Below are 23,278 nucleotides of genomic sequence, written 5' to 3'. Positions count from 1 at the left end.
GGAGCCATAACAGACAACTGCATGCCTTTCTTTCCTCTATTCTTTTATCTCTTTAACACAGAAGAATAAACTTACCCAGATTCACTGACACTATATATTCCCTTATGTAACATAAATGATCTGCAATGATCCCAAATTAAAAATTACTTAATATTTTCGGGCACAGAAAAAGAGCTAAAATTTATTGTAAGATTGTATGATAAGGAAGAAGGTTAAGGGTTGATGTGAAATGTTTGATGTGCCTGATGAAAGCAGTATTTTTCATATAGGAAGATGGGGGTAAGAATGTTAATTGAGGGTGTTCACCAAGCAGTGGGCCCTGTACATCTAAGACAGCTGCAAATTCTGAGTCCTGTTCTTGCTCACCATATCCAACAACCTGAAAAATTCAGAAGGGCAACAAGAAGTGGATGGTAAAAAATCCAAACTAGGCTTTAACCAGACTTTTAAACCAGTTTAGTAAAACTGGAGTACAAATCAGTCAAATTCAAAATTCTGAATTTGTAGTCTAGGCTGCCTCTGTCGTCACCACACAATGCTTTCAGGTAGTGTTTCAACCTCCCTGTCTTAACATGGGAGAAGTAGCCTCTGGAGGAGCCTCTGCCCACTCATGAGAAAAGCAGCTTAACTACATGTCTAATGTTAAAATAGTTCAAGTTGATGAGATCAATCCCACCACACAAAATTTCAGGGATAAATGCTGGTATAGAATTTCACAACTTTCCTGCAACTTACAGAGTTCTTCAGTTAAGGACTTCAGTAGCAGTGGGATTTCAGAGACTGACATCCACTGTAGGTGACATTGGTAATTCCAGCATTTAACTGTTATACTTCAGAATTCTAAAACTTCCTAACTGTTTTCACAGCAGAGCACTTTAAAAATGGGTAGTAAGGGCATCATAAAGAAGAAAAGAAAAGGTCTTGAAATTTAGTTAAGACAGTCAAATTGCATCTTTCCTAAAAAGAAATAATAAAGGAAAAGTGTCCAGTACAGCACTGATTACAGATGTACTTACACGTATACCGAGTGTTCTTCTATCTTTTCCCCTGAAAACTTGGAACCATTCAATGAGATCTTCTTTGGTAAGTTATTTTAATACTTCAATCTAAAATCCACAAAAGAATAAGGACATTGTTTTAAAAGCAAATTGGATCACTAACATTAAAGATCACTGCAAACATCTTTATAAGCCTTATGCTTTACAAACTTCTGTACTCCAGCACCAAGTACAAGCGTAATAACTAAATAGTAAGGTCTGTCAACAGCATTCTCTGTTAGAACTACTAGCCCGTGCTTAAGAAGAATTAACCTGGATTGCTACAAATTCTGTGAAATAATAATTTCAAAACAGATGTTTTAGGTGGTTTTGTTTCTCACACAGGCCTGTTTACTGTGAATAAGAGAATCTTAACAGAGCAAAAACAAACAATGCAATGAGAAAAAAAGATATCTTTTTACCAAAAAGGAATGAAAAAGACACTAACAGTCTGTGATATCAACATTATAAAGAGCATGCGCAGCAGAGATTTTAACCATGTAACATTATTTCCACTTCCAAAACTGACAGCTAAACATGCCTGTATCACTGTACCAAAAATATAAGCACTGTAAGAACAAGAAATCTTAAATCTTAGTTGAATAATTTCATAGTGAGAATTCTTGTAACAAATATCTTACTCAGATACGAGCAGATCTGCGTGTGCCAGCTCTGAATCTCAAGGCTCTCAAAACCCAAAGATGCATATGCCAGAAATCCAACCACTGTAAAATCAGAAAGACTTACTTGTGCTTGGTTGCTTGTGTTGTTACACTAATGGAAAACCCAATAATCCCAGAATTATTTCTATAGGCCGGGTACACATGGTAGCTTAAATGAAAGAGATGGGGGGAGGGGAGACTTAATTACAAAAGCAAGTATCACTTAATATTCATAATTTTAACAACAAAGTAAGAATATTACCAGTGCTTAGACATAACATTTCCCATTAGGATGCTAATACCAAATATTCCTAAAGGGCTAACTTAAATACATACTCAAATACTAAGAGGCATAACCTCTTCTAAGTTCAGTCAATCTCCTACAGCTCTGCTTAACGTTTTATAAACAGGCTTAGATAATTACATTCTAAGAATTCCTTCAAGTGAGATGCAAGATCACAAATGGTCCAAGTAATCAATCCAAATGAAACTATTTTTTAGGCATCTGCAATTAACAAATGCCATCACTGAAGCCACGTCACGTTTCTCACTGGTTAAAACGGACTAAGCTGCCAGTGCTGAAATGCAGATGAAATTTCTGACAGGATGTAATGTATGGACTAATTCAATAGCAAGTAGCTCTTTAAACACCATAATTAAAAATCCCTTTTTAGGAATAGCATATTTTCTACTGACTCCACGAAGGATATTCCTATCTGCACCAAGAATACCCCTCTCACCACTCACCACCGCAGCCATTGACCTGTCTCCCAGCATTCAATGAGCAAAGAACCGTCTGAGATATTCTTCCAGCATAGAGTTGATGCTTCTTCAGTTGACTTTTGTTTATCAAGAAACAGTTCTTTAAAAAAAAAAAAAAAAAAAAAAAAGCCTTCAAAACAACCTTCTGATTTAGACACTAAGAATTATGAAAAGATTAACCTCTTCATGGAAGCTAACCTTGCTTGTGAACTTTACAGGGTTTACAGCCTGAGGAAAAAGCACAAAATCTTTTTCACAGCACCTAACATTTCCCATTCTTTTGGCTTAGCTATCACCATCAGCCCAGGACATAGCTACAAGTGAACACCAACATCTTAAGCATCACAGCTTACATGTGGTCAATCGCTAGATCCAGAACATTTTGTTTTTTCTTTCTTCAGTTGTGTTATCAGTTTACAGGAGGCTTCTTTGTGTAATTTCAATATATAAAGCACCAAAACAATTACACTAGAGAAGGCAGGGTATTCACAACACGAACACTGGCGTAGATCCAGGCTCTAAATATTACAGATACACACAGATTGGAATGCACCCCAAGCATTTATGGAGTTATGTGCAATTAAAGAGAGGACATAGGCCCATCTGTAGACCTAGAAAAATTAACTAAGAAGCTGCAACAGAAACTTGTAGTGATAATGCTGTATTTGTTTGTAGTATACTACCCTGGACTTTCAGCTACATTATTCCAGGAATTAGCTAGTTTCCCATAGCAACAAGGTAATGGGACTGATTGTTCAAGAAGAAAACAGCTGAACGGGAACTGTACCTTCTGACAGTGAGCTTACCCAAGTGTTTCTTTGGGTCGCAGGAAATTGAAACAAGGCTCCTCCATGTGCATCTGAAGCACAGCTTGAATTTATTCAAAATGTTTTCATGTTCACAACATTAAATGTTTTACCACACCCACACTGTTTCAGACCCTACGGACAGGCATGATCAAGGAAAAATGGACTAAACCCACTACACCTCCCCCCAACTTCTCCTATCCTCACAGATTTAGGAATAAATTAACACAGTTAAATCTATGTCCCTGCAACAGGATAAGATGGGAAATTAACCTTCACACTGACATTTTATATCAAATATATTTATTAATTCTTAAGTGAAATGGTGCATTGTTTGAAGTACCATACCAGAACAGTCCCAAGTACTTACAGTATAAAAGTCCTAGTAGGCTACGACAATCATACATGTCACAGGAGTTAGCATCTTGTCTTAATGTTAACCATTGCTTATCCACATACTGAGCATTGCATCGTACGTAAATGCAGCCAGTACACAAACCAATAAGCCCCCACGATTTGTTAGAAAATACCAAAACTTACCACAAGCAACTCTGTAAGAACACATTCTCTTAAACTCCTTGCCCCAGCCTAAAAACAAACAAATAAATCAAGCCCAGACTGACTTTGGCATTAAATGCTCAGTAAGTTATCATACAAAGCAACAAGCCAACAATTTCTGTTTTTCTATTGTAAAAAGTAAGTAGTTTCATTTGTTATCCACTACATGGGTAGGAAGACTACCTTAAAGGGTGGGGGTGGGACTTCAATTGCCAAGAAAGGTGACACTAGCAAGACTGGATTGGATGGGATATGAAAAAGCAAAATACATACATTGAAAATAATCAATCACGAAATAATATAGGCTGTAATTTCATCAAGGACTTTAGTAGGTCTTTTGCAGAGGAACTGCGCTTTCAAAATCACTATCATTCAGTTCTCTTTCGCTGCACAGCAATCACGCAGACTGGTTCTGCATTGATTGCTCTTTGAATTGTGCCCGTACAGCAAATTACTACAAATAATACAAACAACTGCATGCAAAACTCGAATGCCCTACCTGATAATACACCGTCACTTCAGAGTTGGCATCCCCTTTGTTGAGAGCTTTCACCTTGCAGAGCAGGTGTGTATTTGGCAGATCCACCACCCAGAACTGCACAGGGCAGGGGTGGGCCAGGGGAGCAAACTGGAGCTTTCTGAAGGGAGCACAAAGAGCAAAGTGTCAAACACCTGCTGACATCATAGCCAAAACAACGAGCCAGGCTTCACAAACCAAATACTGCGGTGGTCAATTCACATCGTTCCCTTCCCCTTAAAACTCCTTCCTATTTAAATGAACAGAAGTAAAACCATAAGCTTTCTAGAATGAAATTACATACGTGAATGTCTTAAATCAATTTCAATTGTGCTTTCAGTATTCTTCCCACCCTAGCCCACTCTTTCCCTCCAGGAAAGTGTAATTGAAGGGGAATTGTGCAGGAATCAGATACTCACGCAACAACATAACACAGAAAACCCTTTGCTTCCTAGGAAAGGAAATATACAATTAGTTTAATTTCAGAGAGGAGAAATATTAGTCTTAATATACACTGCAAAATTCAGGAAGTTTTTGTTCCAGCACCCTTGCCAATGATATGTGAATCTTCAAGGCTCTTGAAGATGGTAAGTTCTGCTCTCTTCTACTTTGCAGGGGAAAGAAAAACCAACAACAAAATAAAATAAAAATAAAAATACACTTCTCCAATATAATTTCTTGCTTGGGCATTTGTAGCCTTTTCTCAATAATAATGTAGGAGCAAAAAAAGAACCCACGGAAGATGCAGACAGTGTAATACAATTTGAGTAGAAAGGAGACCAGATACAAGAAATCTAGAGGAGGAACCTCTCTTGTATGCTATGATGAAATACTTGTAAAGAAACACCAGCTCCAGTTGAGGGAAAGGCAGCAAACAACAGAACAGAAGAGCACAATGAGACAGGCAACTACATGGTAGGTGAAAAGTGTACCCACCAGCACAAAAACACAGCTTAACTCTGCAATAACTATGCCTTTAATCTTCAGCTTAACTTTCAAGCAATGTGACACAAGAATAACTCGGAAATTACCAGAACCTCTACTTCCAATAATACTTTGACAAAAGTTTCCACAAATCTGTTTATTGAGGTTAAAACAGTAAGCTTATGTCCACTGAGGAGCAGAGGCAGCCTTGTACAAGTGGATCTGTGGCTAAACCTTGGCATGATCAGGTTTTTGAAAACTAAAACTTAGGGCCTGTAGACAAAACTTCCACAGGAATTATGATTGACAGATGTTCAGCTGCACTGCTGCAGTCGACCTTGTCATTTGGCTGTATTACACCACAAATTTAGTAAGAAAATCAACAGCTACACATTCGAAATTCCACTTGAGATACAGTGGAATACTAGCTGTGCAAAGACTGAACAGCTTTTAACACTAGCTGCACCTCAGAAACATATGTGAGAAATAGAACAATTACACATCGTGTTTGGACAACACAGGAGGAAAATAGCAAATGTCCTAGATTATATTGGCACTCTCAGGTCACCTAGATCTGCCAAAATACTGGTGGAAAATAGGGCTGGCAAAATGGTTAATAATAAGGTTTGCTGTAATTATGTTCAAAATAATTAAACACAGCTATTTTACTAAAAGCAAGCAAACAAACAAGACCAAAAACTGCAGACCCCAAACTTTCATTGTGGAGGGTTTAGCACAAGGAAATGTAACATGTCAGGTAAGCTCGACAAATAGCTGTGATTTGAAAGCCTTAACAAAAGACAATAGACTCTGCAGAAATTCCCTTCATTAATCTCTGATACTTATCTGTGATAGGCCACTTGCCATGCTTCAAAATTGCATGACGTAAGTCTCTACTAAAAAAATAAAAAATATAATAATAATAAAAAAAATCAACTCATTTCAGAGTTGATAAGAAAAAATGTAGTTGACTCTACCCAGAAATAACAGATATTGGCCCCCAAAGAAACCAAAGCAAGCATGAAACTAGTGACAAGAATCAAAGGGGTTAATAAAATACAGGGTCTCAAACCTGTAAGCAAGAAATTCATGCACAGGATTAAGAAGTTTCACCTTTGTATTAAACTGTAAAGATCATCACATAAATACTATTCTGCAGTACATCATTCAGAGAGGTCACTAAAAAATTGACGAGGTTTTAGCAGAAACCTAAAAAAAATAGTTAAAAGTATTAAAAAAGAAGAAAGTATTTTATACTGAAAGCTCTACCATTCTTCTTGTAAGCCAAACTGTGACTTGATCACTGACTTTAAGCAACAGTCTCCAGTTTTTATTTATGGGGGGAGGGTATTTTTACATTCTTCAACAGCCTTTGGTGTGAATACGTAAGCCTGTTCAGAATCACAACTGAGAACTGTGAAAAGGGAAGGAGTTATAGAAAGCACCCTAAAAATTGTTTGCCTTCCTGAGTTAGTGTCTCATTGCAATAAAAACCAAATCAATAGGAAAATCAGTCAGTGTCACTACAGAAATATTTGAAGTCAAAAAGCCAACAATTTAGAAAAATAACATTTTGCTGAGAAACTGCGTTAGCAAAAATGATCCAACATAAGACAACCATAATATATCTTCCACCACACCAAATTTTTAGAGATAATATTTACCATTGGATTGCCTTTTTGCTGAAGCTGGTTTTTTAATACACAGTGGATTTTCAGTAAACTGGCTAACTCAGTCATGGTTTATATAATTATTTGATGCAGTTATCTCCCTCTTTCCTCAGGGACCTGTGCTCTGTTTGTGGTACCTATACAGCAGCCTACAAAAGGCTCGGTTTAATCCTAAATATTGAAGCAGAGCCTTTTAATCTACAGGTATACAGAAGTCTTTGAATTTCAGTTAGTCGATTCAAGCCAAAATCCTACAAAGACAACATAATTTGCAAATGACAAACTAATTTTACAAAAGTGTCAATAGCTATTAGTGATATGAAGGCTACAACATCCTTTAGCTTCAATTTAATATCTGAACACTCTCTACCTTCATAACAAGAACAAGGCCAAAGAGGAGCAACCTTTAACTGCTCCTGCAGAGCAGGAAACTACAACCCTATCTCATTTTGATTAATATTTTCTCCTTTGAGAAAATTCAGCACACAGTGTTAGCAAAATATCTACGTCATCAGATTCACAGAATATCAAACAAGATGTCAGATTATAGCCATACAGTGCTAGCTACTATCTTTTCTCTAAAGACTATGCAATGTGGTTTCAACTGATCTGTGGAAGAAAACTGTAGGTACCTTTCCTGATTTTCAGCTATGGAAAAGCTCTGATTTCAGTGAACTACCCTTTCTAAATCAAGCAGAAATTTTGCTGGCTGACACAAATCTTATGTAATATCGGTTTTGTCTACTTATCCCTACCTGTAGTGCAGCAGACCTCAAATATCTCCTCTTCTTTAACATTTTTCTTCCTTTTATAGAAACAAACAGAGGCTGTCTAACTGATAAGCAAACTAAAAATAAAGTTTCCTTCTGGAGAGAATGAGAGAAGTACTGATAAAGATATAGCATGAAAAGTGAGTGACACCAATGGCAATTAGAAAGAAGCAAAAGGTAGCTGTGCTGGAACTCTGGGAGTAGAATGACCCCAGCTGACACTTATTCAGAAGATTTGGTAATCTAATGAGGAATTTTAACCTCAGAGTACATACACACAGGTGCTGTTGACAGAAAAAATGCAAGCAACTAAGAAAAAATATACAGGATAAGTATTTTAATATGTGAATTCATGTCAGCTTTTGGCACCTGATCATTAATCTTGGTACTTAGTATAAAGCAAAAATATTTGGCAGTTTGAAAATTGTGCTCACATATAATTATTGTGCTGGCATTCACTATATTCAGCAAGAGTATGCAAAGAACTGCATGGTAATTTCTGATAAAAAGACAGGCAACTCTTCAAGCAACTGTATTACGCTACTATGACAACATAGGAAGAACAAAGATGATTGCCTTTTTTTTTTTCCCCCTACCACTACCCTAAAATTAAGCCGTTCCCACAGACACTCACTTGGCTAACACCTCCGATCTGATGAGCATATTGAAGCAAGTCTTTTTTAGTTCCTCTTTAATCATCTCAAAGACTCCTGGAGTAAAACTGAAGTCAGACAAATGGTCAACGATGGGCTGAAGCAGTAGCTGTAAAGAAAATATTATTTCCTGAACGATTCACACTATGAGAAGGACAACTCGGTTCCTTTCAAATCAACAAAATGTGAGACATAACAGAGCATTCAAAAATACAGTATTTAAACCTTTTATACCTTCTCCAGGCAACAAATTAATTCTATATATTTTTAAAAAGAAAAATCATAAATAAATGAATCAATTATTTAAAAATAAATAATCCATTACCAGGACACATCAGTCAGCCAACAATTCTGCTAAAACCATATAAATCTTTTTAGCAAGAGTACTTATAACTGGATAGCTATCTCTTATTATAAAATACATTAATAAATTTAACTTAAAATAGCCAATACAATGAAATTTCTTTACTTGAAAACAGAGAGACACAAACAGAGAAACAACCTATTCATATTGATGTGAAATCTAGGCAGCAAAATCTTCTCTTATATCATCCTGCAGAATACACAAATATCTTGCTCACTTCTCGTCTTCCAATAAAACATTACAGAAGGATGAAAATTCATTCTACTCCTTTAGTTCCTTTCATACCTGTCTCATAGTCAAAACGTATCCAGGACTTCAGAGATGCCACTAAACCATACCCAGTGCATGTAAAAACAGGAATCTCTTACATTAGGTTTTTCTTGTCCTATACTAAGATCTAAATTTTGCTCCCAGAGCTCCTAAAAAAATTCCTTGTATCTGAATAATTAGTTGCAATAGTCACTCTCACACAGTTTGGCTTTTCTCTCAAGCAGCCACCCCTGGGATGACTGAAAAGCTTCTGAAAACCAAATCTTATACTTTGGAAACTGAGAGTAAAACTGCAGTTAGTAACCAAAGTTCTATACAGGTCCATTAGTCCACAGATAACACATGGTTCTTCATCTCTAGCTGAGATCCCTTAGGAGTGTAAGAATTTCACAGCCAGGTTCCCACACTATCAAAACCTTATCCATATTACAGACACAACTTTATTTTACTGATGTAACTAGAAGCAGTTGATCAGTGAACATATTTGCAACTGCTCCCTTCACGGTACCAGTTGGTGGAGATCCGTCTGTCCCATGACACTTCTTATAGACAGGGGAGGCTAGTCAACACGATTGTGCCTCTAGCAGTTACCATCTACTCAAAAATACAGAAGTGAATAGCTATTAGGAAAGCACTTTTTAACAGCTGTATTGAAATGATTTGTCCCAGCTTGCTGTTGTGACTAATTATTCCTCCCCAGCTGCCTACCCCTTCCACCTTCAAACAGTATGCCCCACACACATACCTGCTGTTTGGCACTTGCCACGCTTCCAGTTCTTAGACCACTTGTGCTAGAGGAAGTCATGGGAGGCTTTCATATAATAAGCATAAATTAAAATCAGATTTGTACCGAGAAGAGTTGCATTATACATTTCACATCAGATCTCAGTATTCTTAAACTTTCATTTGATTTTCTTTCTTACCGCATGCAAAAAACAAACAAACTTGACTTAGTTAAAAGCCAATTGTTTTGTATTTAGCCTTCTTTACTCCACACTCATTCTTTTTACAATTCACATCATAAAGTGTCCAACCTAAACCCTAAGTCTTCACCTCACTGATCTTACAGTTTTTGAGGTACTCAGCAGAAAAATGCACATGGATCTTTACTACATGCAAAACCATTATCCCTCAGTAGACTTTAATACTAGGTAGAACTATTAATTAATGAACTGTAGCATAAAAGTAAGCATTTCAGGCTTCTGACTAACAGAAAATAATGCTCAACATATGGTTTGTTGAGCTCTATTAAGGATGACATTAGGACTTACAGGTAGTTTATGATTTAATCCTTTCACTCTAATGATCTCCAGCCACCAGTTTGTACTCCAGTTTAGCAATATCAGCTCCATATGCTGGTTCTGACAAATTCAGAGACAGGATGCTTACCAAAATATCTAGGAGGACTACACTACATGAATGAAAAAGGAAGTTAGAGTGGGAATCAATATAGAAAAGAAACAAACGTTCAATCCAATAGTTCTAAGAACAAGCAGTTGTTCAAGGGTAAGAGCTAGTTAGGTATTACACACAAAGATGTCTTCTAGGTTTTCTGGCATGAGACTTAGAAATGTTGTGTATCAGAGGAAAAGGAAAAAAATGTTATTAAAACCATGGTGTATGATAACTTGCAGCACTCTCTGGGGTGTACAAGGATAACAACTACCATGAACAAAGAATTAATTTTTAAGGACTATATTAACACTCAGCAAAATTTGTTTGCTGTATACTAACAAGACTAAAAAAAATGTGTAAGAGGTAGCTGCAAAGACGACATTTGGAGGATTCACAGCTATATCTGAAATGGAAGTGTCTGTGACGGAGTCAAAATAGGTAGAAACACATTTTATCACTTTAAGGAATCTTTCGTGATGGTTAAGAATTGTCAAGTGCCCACCATATTAAAATCAAGTATTTCTGTTAAAATTTCAAAACCTACATTGTTGAGGCCTGGTGAAATAAAGGCTTCTGAAGATATTTGAAATAAATGATTCTCCCTTTCATGAAGCTCTGTAGTGATCTTAAAACAGAACTGCTATCCATCTTGTTACAACAGACAGTCGTGATCAAAGGTTAGCAGGCATGCTGCACAAAGGGGGATTTGATATATTTATAGAGTTACAAGCAGAACTCAGTAATTTACACACTTTAGTGCTGTTCTGCATCTGTTTCTTTCACAGCTACACACTAGAGATCTCTCCGTTTGTTGAATGTGCTGCCCACCGTTGATGGCCCATTCCAGCAGTCCGATGAGCTTTCTGTTCTAGCAGATTACTCTGATATAATATCACTTATAACTATAAGGGTTATAAGCTACTTTCATACTGAGTCATCTGCACTAACATCTAGTATGCATTCCGTTTTCCTGCAAAAACATTCCTTTCCCTACCTCCTCAAAATATAACTACTGAGCAACGGAGCAAATTAAATGAAAGGAATGGGATCTTTAATCTGTATTGAACGTTTCAATTGGTACTACTTTATCAAAGATTTAATTTTCTGCCTTAGTCTGCTGGGCAGATGACAGAGAGATATTCTTACCTCTCTGCAGACTGTCGTACATGTGGAGAAATTAGGTGGAAATGTACATAAGCTGAGAAGGAAAAAAAAAAAAAAGAAAAAAAAGAGAAATAAGAAAGGAACAACTGAAGAAACAACATTAGCTTCAATTCAAATAGCTTTCTTCTAGACAGTTCCATTTTTTTTTCACCGACTTACATACTTGGAGTTACTTTTAAATTTAAAGAGAACTTGGAGTTGTAGTCACTTTGGATTAAGAACCAAAAAAGACACTCATATGGAGAAAACAGATTGTACTTATTCAGTTTTTAAATTGCTCAATACTTTATCTGCTCTGATTTTCTTTATAGGCACTAATACCACAGAGGCACAGATATTTGACATAGAGAGTTACCCCTCTATGTCAAAAGCAATAAAAAGGCCTCTGAAACAACAACAAAAATACTCTTACAGTATATAAATGCTACATCAAAAAGATTCTCAATAAGAACTTAAGTATATCAGATACAGAATATCACTACACTAATAATGGTAATATAGTTTTATTTTGAATTGTCTCAGTGACTCCAGAGAATATATTTTGAGTATACAGAGAAAATATAAATGTCTGGGGAGAAGGAGGGGTTGCAAGGTTTTGGATTGGGGTTTCTTGGTAACTTTTTTGGTGTGTTTTTTTAAATTACTACCAAACTTGCAATTCCCAGATTGGTTCCTTCCTTCCAGATGCTTTAACTCCTGAGAGGCCCACTTTTTTTTGTTGTTTCTTTTAAAGTTAGAACTGTATTAGAAAGCAGTACTTTTTTTTTTTTTTTCCTTTTTTAAAAAATGGGGAAATAAATTGTATTATTAGAGGGGCTTTCAGTTTTTAAAGCAGCTTCATGTGGAGTCAGAGTTCAAAGAATCAATAAGAATGCCAGTACTCAGTCACAATGTTCTACTGACACTTGACTTTGAGATAGATCCTGCAATTCACTCCCAAAAGGAAAGATAATAGAGTGGGAATTTCTTCGAGCTCTTGTACAGTAAAAAAAAAAAAAAAAAAAAAAAAAAAAAAAAAAACCTGCATTAATCTAAGTGACACATCAGGCTAGCATAAGTTGAGACATTCAAGTTTCTATAACCCAAATAACACAACTGAGCAACAAAGTTCTAATCGTAAGCAGACTCCTTTGATATACTAGACTGCATGACAAAGTATCATAGAATATCATAGAATTGCCTAGTTGGAAGGGACCCATAAGGATCATCAAGTCCAGCTCCTGATTACCCAGTTGGAATTGGGTTAACTTGGGAAAGGTGATGTTAGGTGAAAAAGTGAAAAAGAAAAACAAAACCAAAAAACAACACTTCAGCTTCAACAGAAATAATGTGGTTTTAATGGACCATGGAATAGCAGGTGCCCACTAAGAGGATGACCTTTTCTCCAATACTGGAATAACAAAGTCATAGAAAAAAAAAAAAAAAAAAAAAAGTAATAAACCAACTTCAACTTTACAAATCAATTTATGTGAGAATAAAAGAACAAAAGACATGACCTTTTCTTTACTATTAAATAAACCAATTCTATTGTACTGAAGTCTTCCTTTAAAACATAAGTTATTGCCTGACCTTTCCTATTCCACTGTGGGATACAAAGTGACTAGGCAAGCATTTAAGCTCTTTTCTTCCTCCTAAATCCAATACACAGAGTTTTATGTAACCAGAGAGGACAAAATGTGCACACCTTTCCTAACCTCAGCATAGAAGCTTCTGTAGCTACCAGCACAAGTCTGTACAATCTCCCTCAAAGTTGAGTCAAAGACCACACAGGCCAGCAATTCACAGATGCAGGTGCTGGAAAAGGAGTGGATATTCTGGCTAGGGGCCCAGAGGGCAAAAGCAGTAAAGGCTGGGATATCACTGGCTATATAAATTAAACCACGGTAGCTCTGCATTAACATCTCTCTCCAGACTTGTCTTAGAAAATGGTATTCCATATAACAAGCCATCTGCTTAACAATCTATTTAACAAAGGAAAAAAAAAAAAAAAAAAAAAAAAGAGAGAGAGACTGTACAATGTTTACAGGAACCTGGATAACACTTTGGTTTGCACATTTGTTAATACATTAGTTACCTTTAGGTTTCCTTAATTTATTGTCCTTCCTGTACCACATGCATCCCTGTAGTGTATTCAGAACTTTGACTGGATAATCTACGTCAGGGAAATCAGGTGCTTTTAGGGAGAAGTCAGTAGCCAACACAGAAACACAACACACAGCTTGTTAACTTCAGATCCACCATCCAAGTATGCTATTTTCAAAACACAGTTTTTCCCTCTTTGCTATGTCCTTATATTAAATTAAGTTGTATACAAACTCTTTGGACACAAAAATAGTTAATTAGGCCCCACAGCAATAATTTGACCAATACACCAATATTAAGCAAAGTGCAAACAGACAATTATTCAAAGTAATGCTAGTATTCTTTCTGATTGTGCTGTCTTTCTAAAACAGTGTGGATGGCCAAAACCAATAAAGCAACCTCAGATTTTCTCTAGCCAATTACAGATTTTTATGAATGCATTAAGACTGTCCTATTTCACTTTGCCTTAAAAATACAGTAAAGAATTTCATTCAAAAACTGAAATTTGTAAAAACCTTGACCAAAATTTAACACAAATAAACATCTTCCTATAGCCATAGAAATACTGAAAATGCACAGACCATTTTTTAGATATTACTTACTATCATGCAGAACAAGCTAGGGAATAAAACAATAACAGAATTCAATCAGGTACTGGTTTCTTACCTAGATATTCATTTTCTTCTGGATGGTGAAAGTCCAAATTTAACTCAAAGTCAAAGGCCCAGCAGCTCAGTATTGCTCTATGTCTGTGAAGCACATGAAGCCACTTTTAAAATTTGTTTTCAAATAAACTTTGAAAATCATATGCATTATCATTCTCAGTTACCAAAAAAGTCTGCTATACGCACTGCTTGTGTTTTCATCAATTTACTTATTTACTTAAGCAGAAAATTCTGTTCTCCCATATAGAAGATCCCTTGCCCCTAAGGTTAGGTAGGCCAATTTACCACAAAAAAAAATGTAGAAGGAAACTGCTACTCAACATCCACAAAAACACTCAGTCCCTTTACAACATTCATACAGTCAGGTTAGCAATTAAAACTCATTTAGAGATCATAAAGGCTGACTAGTCAAATTTCTTTCTCACATATCTAGATGTGTGTTATTAGACATTACTCTTTTACCTTTCTAATTGCTTTAATTTCAATTTGGGGAAAAAAAATCTAAATTCTTCAAAGGCTTTTACCTTCTACACTGTACTGCGTCTCAAACCATCTCTCCTTTAGAGGGCACTTTCCCTCATTGTTGGTAGGCAACAGACAAAGATTGGCTCTCTGAGGGCAGAGCAGGTCAAGGACATCAGCAATATTACCTGTATCAAGGATGAAGAAACTTAATTAAACTTCAAATACACACACACAAAAAATAATTAGTAAAGGTACTTCAATTTCACTCAATGCTCTCAATATACTAAATCTTTCTATCTCAAATACATGTATTCAAAGCTGTGGGTCCACTCACTTCAGGTTTGTAGTCAAACAGGAGTTGATTTCCTGTCAGAAAGTCCTGCTTACAGAAAAGATGCATGTTTTCACAAATATTCTCAATATAATTAATTGGATCAACCTGAAAAATGAATAAATCTTTGTTTCATGTCTTTAACAATTAAAACATCGATTTATTTTACTTTTTTTTGGTGCTATATAGAGCTTTTCTAACTTTGGTTGCCCGGTACATTAAGCAGCCACCCTTGCAACAAATCAAAGAAAAATTTCTAAAACAAGATTGTTTTCTGCCCATGTAGTTAGGATCATATTTAAAACAAGTATCTATCTGATGCTTTCATAATGATAATAATAATAAAAAGATTATATGTCCATAGGAAGAAAAAAGGATACACTACTATGTGCTTCGGGAGGGCACGACTCCCCCACTATATCTTCCCCACCTTCCCAGGACCAAAACTCTAGTAGATCTCTGAAGAAGAAAGCACATGGGTGCCAAAAAAAATACATTTCATTTTTTCATAGCTTCCAAATGTGTTATGAACACTTCCTCACGATTCTCCTTCTCCTGGTTCACATATAAATCCAAGAGCTTTCAGAATCTTTTTGCATGACTTTTAAAAGCACAAACACTTGTACCAGAACTGCCAAGATCCCAAGCCAGAATTTATTCCCGCTGCTGAAACACACTTACTTTAAAAATGTGCTTTCCCCTCAAAGTAGCATGTCACAGCAACATCTGTGCTTGGGACCATTACAGAAAGTTGAGTTGTCCAACAAGGCTTCACAGGCAGATTTTTTATGATGCCAAGAAAGTTGGTATTTGCTCATATTTCAGATCCCTACACATGAATTTCAATAAATAGAACAGACATGAAGAGGTTAAGGAAGGCATAAACAATAATGCTGAGAGGGGAAAGACAGTTCAGGTGAGCTTTACTTGCTGACCAACCACACTAGTGAAAGATAACACACATGCACATACCACAACTACTATAAAATGAGGTTGGATTCAAGCTGCACCCATGAATCCTATGGCTGATAAAAAATAGTACCTAAAGAAGAAACAATGCCATTGCAATTTTCAGGTCCAACTAAAATCTAAATTCTGAGAGAAACTGAGAACCTTTATGAGCCTGATCAGCTTTGATTCTCAGCATGAAAACTGAGAGAAAAAAACAACACCTAATTCAACCTAAAATAAGCACATTTATTACACAATAGAAAGGTGTTCTCTGTGTTAAAATACTTCTAGAAAAACAAAAACAAAAAAAGTCAGTATAAAATTAAAGTGTCAGTTTTGCAAAAGATTTCCATTTCAAACTTTAATAATCCATATTGCAGGAACATATAAAATCATCAACCAGCATTAGCACTCTGAGCAAGGAACCATACAGACACACAGTAAAGAGTGTGTGCTTCAGTAAAGAAACACAATAAATTTATAGAACGTGTTGCAGAGGAGATGACTTCTACTTGTGGAAAATAATAATAATAATAATAATAAAATAATAATATATATATATATAAAAAAAAATGCACTGGCTCAAGAATGGAGCGGACACAAAAATCTTGAAACCTTTAAATTAAAAATTAAATGGGGAGGAACAAAACCCCACAAGAATAAGATCCCTTTTGGAAAGTATCATAGACTATTCAAGATGCATTATGAGGCATCTTTTAATAGGAAAGCTTTAAAAGTCATAAAGGCTATCATTTTTCTATCTTAAATGTGATGCTTTTCTGTTTAAGAAGTAATCTTTCTTCCAACACATCTTTAAATGGAAAATTCTAATTCCATTTACTGTAAGAGAGCACACAGTGAAAGTCTAAAGTTACAGAATTTAAAAAAAAAAAATGTGTCTGAGTTGATATTCTTATACATAACAGCTGAAAAAGAGCTAAGCACCTTATCCTGGAAAGAAAATTCATTGTCATTTATCTTCTGGATCTCTTTCCAGATTCTGTAAGTGAAAAATTTTTATTCATTATACTGTTACATTTCTTTGGTGACAAACAAGAGGACACTTCTAGGCAAAAAAAAAAAAAAAAAAAAAAAAAGAATATTTGAGTCAAAAAGTACCATATCTCTATTGAATATTTTCTTAAGATAACACAAGGGAAAAATGCAGTATACTAGAAATGTGCAGATAACTCCTTTCAGTCTGAAAGCTCAAATCATTGAAGATTTCTCAGACAAATCTACTTAGTCCTACAAATCACTAGCTTCCATTTTTTCAGAGAAGTAACAGTTAAATAATTAAACAGAAAACATAATGCAAATGAGAACTGAAAACTTGTGATTCCAGTTCAAAGTTTTATCTACTGCCTGACTGAAAACATTTGATATCACTCTCAGATTGCAATGTTTAGGGGAACCTTTACCAAACACTTTGAAAATGACATTTTCAGTTAGTAGTTTGGATTTCCAATTAAAGGAATTTTCAAATGAAATGCTATCAAAATACAGAAAACATCCTTTCAGATGCAGCAAAGCTAGCTGAAAAGATTACTGTCCTCAGACTATCCAAAGCCACTGGAGGTAGCTCTTCAATCCTCTGTTGTGTTTCAAGCTACTTGCCCAAGACGCTCCTTTTCATTTTTTAACTAAATGAGTTACATTAGCAACAGCTCTTTCTTTAAAGTTTTAAAGCTATTCTGTTCCCTGTTGGATGACCAAGCTGAGTTACCAGTTTTAAGTTTGGTCACAGTAGAAGCTAGTCTCTAGCAAAACATGGAAGATGAAAGAGCTGTAGGTGACAGAGGACATGGGGACAAGGGTGTTCCTTAGTATTTAAATAACATGCATCTAAGTGGAATGGATAGCCATATACAAGATTAGAATCTTCATTAATTTTTTTTTCCTACTGCAATTATGATGATGCACTGGATTCAAGAGTTACCTTTTATCTGGGCCCACTTTCTGCAACGTTTTCATATACAACATGTGCAACCTGAAGGTAGATGAACAAGTAGCTTCTTTTGAAATCTGCATGGCAAAATGGCAAGATACTGAAATTACAATGAAATTTACCTCATAGAAATGCTCATAACCTTCACTAGTCAAAGTAATAGAAATCTTGAAGTTAGAGTAAGTGGAGTTCTGCTTAAATCCTGTCTCAGCATTTCCTCCAGATAAGGTGACAGCCCAAAGCCTATTGAATAGTTAAATCCAGTCTTAATTACTCCAGTTAAAAATTTCCCTGAAGTAACAACTCATTGTTAAAGTTTATCTCGGTTCAGTGAAAGCTGCTTTAAAATTTAATCCTAACTGATTAAGCCAGAGATGTTTCTCTCTACAATGTCAAATACTTTCAAATTAAAAATCTGCAAGGCGGGCATCCTTCCAGACTACATTCAACATATCATAATATTAAATATATATTTTTAATTTAGAACAAGAGCAATATATACTCATGAATATGTTAACAAAGTCAGAAAATCTTCCTGTTATAATTGTTGTTTTTAGAAGTAAAAACACATATGGTACCTTAACTGAGTGTTTTGCATCACTTAAATCACATCATAATGGTAAAAATTAAAAGCAACTATGGACATTGCTTAAAAATTGGCAAGTTACATGGTTTTCCCTACTGCACACTTTAAAAATACAAAATACATACTTTTCCCTAAGAAAAGAGGGAACGCTGCCTTTGCCTCCTGTCCTACCAGCCAGGAGATATAGCGCAGTGGCTTTACCCTAGAAAAATGATTAGGTAACAGTTACAATGAAAAAAAAAAAAAAAAAAAACTTTGAGAATTTGAAAGGAATTAACATTTCACTTTTCTTTGACAGAGATCTTCTAGTGCCAGTCATCACTAATAGTTTCCAGACTCTAGATTTGGAGCTGTAGGAAAGATCTCACTTGCTGTCAGAATTCAGGTATATAATAACTAAGATTTCAGACATACAGTTCTGCTTTGTAGTTCCTGTTGATAGCTCTGTGTTAGTTTGGGTAAAAGTCCATTGGATCACCCTGCTAAGGAGAGAACCCAGACCCCTAACTCCGGTTTTAAAGGCCACTGGAGGTGATTCAAACACGTACACTGCAGGTGTCAAATTGTGCCACTAAGCCCTTTATTGATCTAGTTCCTAGTGCTTCTCAGTGGAAGTAATAACAAAATGAAGAAATGGAAGTGTCTCCAATATACTTCAGAAAAGTAATATCTTTACTAGTATCTTTATTAAAGGTAACTAAAATCCACATAATCCCTGGTTCCAAAACAAAAACAAACAACAACAACAACAACCTTTTACCTTATTTTACCTTACTGAACACTGTTTTAGATGCTATTCTCAAAGTACCAGAAGCATGAAATATATTACCTGAAATTATTCTGTTTTGTGATATTATCATGAGATGAGATCATTTATTGGATTCCCAACAAAAACTGTTTTATAAACAGCATGAAATCAATATATAATGTAAATTAACAATAATTACATAATTAATGTAATGACAGTCTAAACATCATTTTACCTGTAATTTCTCTCCTGTGGGGGCAGTGCCCAAGTAATATTCAACAGATGGATATTACTGACCGGGAAAACTGTAAAATACATTTATTCATTGAAAAAAGAAATGTGTTATTATTTCCAATACTTTTAATCCCAAGAACCATCTGTTAGCAAGATAATTTGTTTGATGAAGAAAAAAAAATGCATATGCACTTCTGTGTGTGGAAATATATAAAAAATACACACTGATTCATTAGGCTGCCATCCACCGCTCTGTTAAACTGTCATCAATAGGTATGGCTTATATGCTACCCCATAGCTTAATAGGATAGACTAACAGTCACAGTAATCCTGACTTTCTGCAAATAAAGAATGATTATCTGTGAGAGAGTCAAATCACTTTATTATAAGATCCATATGCAGAGAAATAGCTCCCTCACTTCTGGAAGGGGATTAGTTTATTGCAGTCAATATCATCATTTCCATCTCAGTTTAGGTTTCCATACTCCTATTTTCTTTTTTGTCACTGAGAAATTGCCAGCAACGTGACACAGAACCAATCTGACAGCTCCTAGGGACAGGTGAGCAGTTTTGCACAACAAAGCAGGTTCTTGCAAAAAGTGAACAAGAATCCTTTGAGATCAGGGAAAGTGGACTGAAGAGTAGCAGGACTGAGAATTGGATTATGTAGCCATAAATAATAGCACTCAAACCCCAAAATCTTTAGTTATATGCCCTTATGCAATATGGAAGGGTCAGTCTCTTGCCAAAAACTATAGAGGTGGAGAAAAAAAATTACTGGTATACATTTAGATGAGAGAGGAAGAGCATTAGTGATCAAAGATGCACATGAGAGCCTAAGACACTGCTAATTTGAGGCCTGCCTATCTATTGCTCCTAATAGCTATGAGACCCCTGAACAAAAGTCAAGGACGGGTATTGTGAAAGGGTGTGCTTACTGATAAAGCAATCTTTTTCTGGATACAGCAGAAAAGGTTGCTATGGCAACCCTGAATGAATTTAACTCATCGCCTGCAAATAAGGTCTCTCTGAAAGGGCTCTCTTGAAAGTTGAGCCTTTGCCTGCTCCTTGCTAGGGAACCCTGAAAATTACACAAAGGTTTTACAAATAAGGTTTGCACAGGCAATGGATGGTACTTGTGCATCCACCACATCAAAGACTGCTTGAAGGTACTATTACCTATGCATGAGGAAAGCAGTGTATTTCTCTTAAAAGAAGTTTTCAAATGGCTGTAGACATTGGAAAATCTGATGCATGCACGGAGCAAGGAAGGTCTGGCAGTTTTCTCTGAGAAGACAGAACATACCAGAGGTCTCTCTACCTGTTTGCTAATTAAGCCTTATGTTTGGATTTCCTGACCTATTAGACTAGTTTCCCTCTTAGAGAATAACAGAAAATGAAAGAACCAAATATCAGAATCAAAGAAAAAAGAAATACAAGAACAATTAAAAGGTATGTAGACACACAGGTAAAAAGATTAAAAAGAAAATCCAATTCGACTTCTTGTCAAAGCATAACAGAGAACATGAGTGAGGTCCACTCAGTGCAGTATGAACATGTCTCTAAAGGTAAAATGTTAAAAGTTGCCGTTAGGTATGCGCTGTCCCAGGCCTCTCACCTCTATAAAGTTTGTGAAATTCTGGTGTGTCAAAAGGGTCCGTCAGATTATCAGAACTTGGTTTCGGTAAACCACTTTTAAAAAAAGAAAGAAAAAAAATAGCACAATGTTTATTGTACACAAAGCAAGGCCACATGTAAGCAAGTAGTAGCTGCTAGTGGCCCAGCTTTGAAGTATCATCTTGAACTGTTTGACAGAACTAAGTTATCCTTTCAAGTAACATGGACCAGAAGCTGGGCATTCCAACTAAAGATGTAATATTTTCAACACTCCTTTGATTATTTCAGATGTACAGCCTTCTTGTAGGCATAACGCTCCCCTGTGAGAAGCTTATGGGCCAGGGGTTAAATAAACACCTTTGCTCCCTGCCATCTGGGGGAACCTTCAAACTGTTTAGCAGATTTGTATAAACAAAATCAGCTTCCACAGAAATACGTGGATAGAATAAAGCCCTTAGCCAATTTCTAACTGAAGAGCTTGGAAATGGGCAATGACATAAGGTACCTCTTATGTCATACCAATATTTTGTGGGAACTACATAGAGGACAATTCACAAAGGCTAACTTCAGTCAAGATGTGCCAAATTCTTTCTGTATCTCAGAAGAAAACACTGGAAACAAGCTTCCACATGCTGGAGTTAGATTTTCTAAATAACTAAGATTTAGAAGTGAGAAATTACACACATTTTTAAATGCAAATAAGAGCAAATAATATTATGTGCAAGTTGAAGCAACAATTCCACCATGAAAAAAAAATAATTTAAATAAGTAATATTTAATTTCTTGATTTGTGAAAATAAAATATAATGATGTGGATTCATTGGTACCACATCCCTGTTACTTTTCAAGGCTAGCAATTTTAATACAATGGAATACACTCCAGCTTCTAATGCTGACTTAACAAACAGGTTAGAACCAAACTGATTTGCTTTTCAAATGAGGAAAAAAAATAAATTTAACATTAACATTTATTTCAAAACTGACACTCTTTAACCTCTCTTCATATATTGTGAAACCTCAATAAAAAACCTTTTACAATTCCTTTAGTGAACATCTTTAACCCATTGTTACTTCTGTTTGCCAAAATTCTGTTTTGTTTCATTAACACCTTTTGAGGTTCTTCTGCGGAGTAAGTTTGCCCTACTTCAAAAAAAATGGTAATTCTGATTTTCTAACAGAATATACTATTGCTTTCAAGAAGACTGTCATCCCTGCAATATTACTATCTAACTGCTTTACACTCACTACATCTCACCATTCTTAATGGCAGACTCTAAGTGTCCTTTACCATTAAAGTATGGATATGAGGAAGGCTCAAATTTCAGGGAAATCATAAAATTCCACTGACCCAAATGTTAAATACAAGTTACTTCTGAAGTGAAGTTCTAAATGTAAGTGAGAATTTGTAACATTGAATATGAAAGTATGCTGGTTAAATACTGTACTCAGGAACTTCAGGCTGAGAATCTCAAGAAAAGAGAGATTGCAATTATTATTACTCTTACCGTTGTCAACAGCTTCAACTCATGGCCTATTGGATCCCTGATCATTAATGGATGAATGAAAAACTGAGCCCATCTAAAGCAGAAAGAAAAATGGTAATATTTTCATTTTGCCTACTGGAAAGAGAGAAACATTATTACTTCCAACATACAAGAGATACAGGCAATGACACTAGCCTGAATAAATGAAACCTTTACATCTGAAGACTTAATCACATGGTACTCAATGCTCCGCAGCAACCTAAGTAAACCTAAGTAAACCCACATTTAAAAGGAACAGACCACAAGAAGATTCTCAAAATACTTCTCCACTGGGGAACTGAGAAATGTAATAAATTAATAATGGCAATAATTAACCCTAAGAAGATGTTCAGAAAAATTAACCCCTAAAAAGATGTTCAGAAGTTCCGACTTAAATCTGACCAAAACATGGAAATAGAAACACCTAATTCAGTTTCTTTAAGCAAATACATACTGCCATAATGTATTCTAATCTAAGTAATTATTTGTTTAATGTGACCACATAACCTATCAAGTGCTGCTTTAAAATGTTGCTGCTGGATGTCAAAGTGGAAAACTGTTCACTCACAATCAGTT

The 23,278-nt window shown here is 35.6% G+C and overlaps 1 protein-coding gene across 1 annotated transcript; it reads right to left on the bottom strand.

Annotated features, from left to right (window-relative positions):
- Positions 1-158: 158 nt before the first annotated feature.
- Positions 159-21,384, bottom strand: LOC118170820 (nardilysin-like). Its single transcript, XM_035333384.1, is given in 25 exon segments — positions 159-379; positions 1,017-1,106; positions 1,785-1,868; positions 3,268-3,320; positions 3,808-3,855; positions 4,325-4,463; positions 4,762-4,793; positions 6,035-6,068; positions 6,070-6,159; positions 8,341-8,468; positions 10,265-10,295; positions 10,297-10,404; positions 11,535-11,586; positions 13,627-13,770; positions 14,301-14,383; positions 14,725-14,728; positions 14,824-14,949; positions 15,095-15,203; positions 16,992-17,046; positions 17,986-18,029; positions 18,102-18,237; positions 18,706-18,742; positions 18,745-18,782; positions 19,564-19,633; positions 21,181-21,384. Coding segments are annotated over 24 exon segments (1,794 nt in total). The 5' UTR covers positions 21,317-21,384; the 3' UTR covers positions 159-379; positions 1,017-1,093.
- Positions 21,385-23,278: the final 1,894 nt, after the last annotated feature.

Source organism: Oxyura jamaicensis, chromosome 8 (genome assembly GCF_011077185.1).
Source record: "Oxyura jamaicensis isolate SHBP4307 breed ruddy duck chromosome 8, BPBGC_Ojam_1.0, whole genome shotgun sequence".
In the NCBI taxonomy this organism is placed as follows: Eukaryota; Metazoa; Chordata; class Aves; order Anseriformes; family Anatidae; genus Oxyura; species Oxyura jamaicensis.
This window is presented reverse-complemented; position numbering and strand designations above follow the sequence as displayed.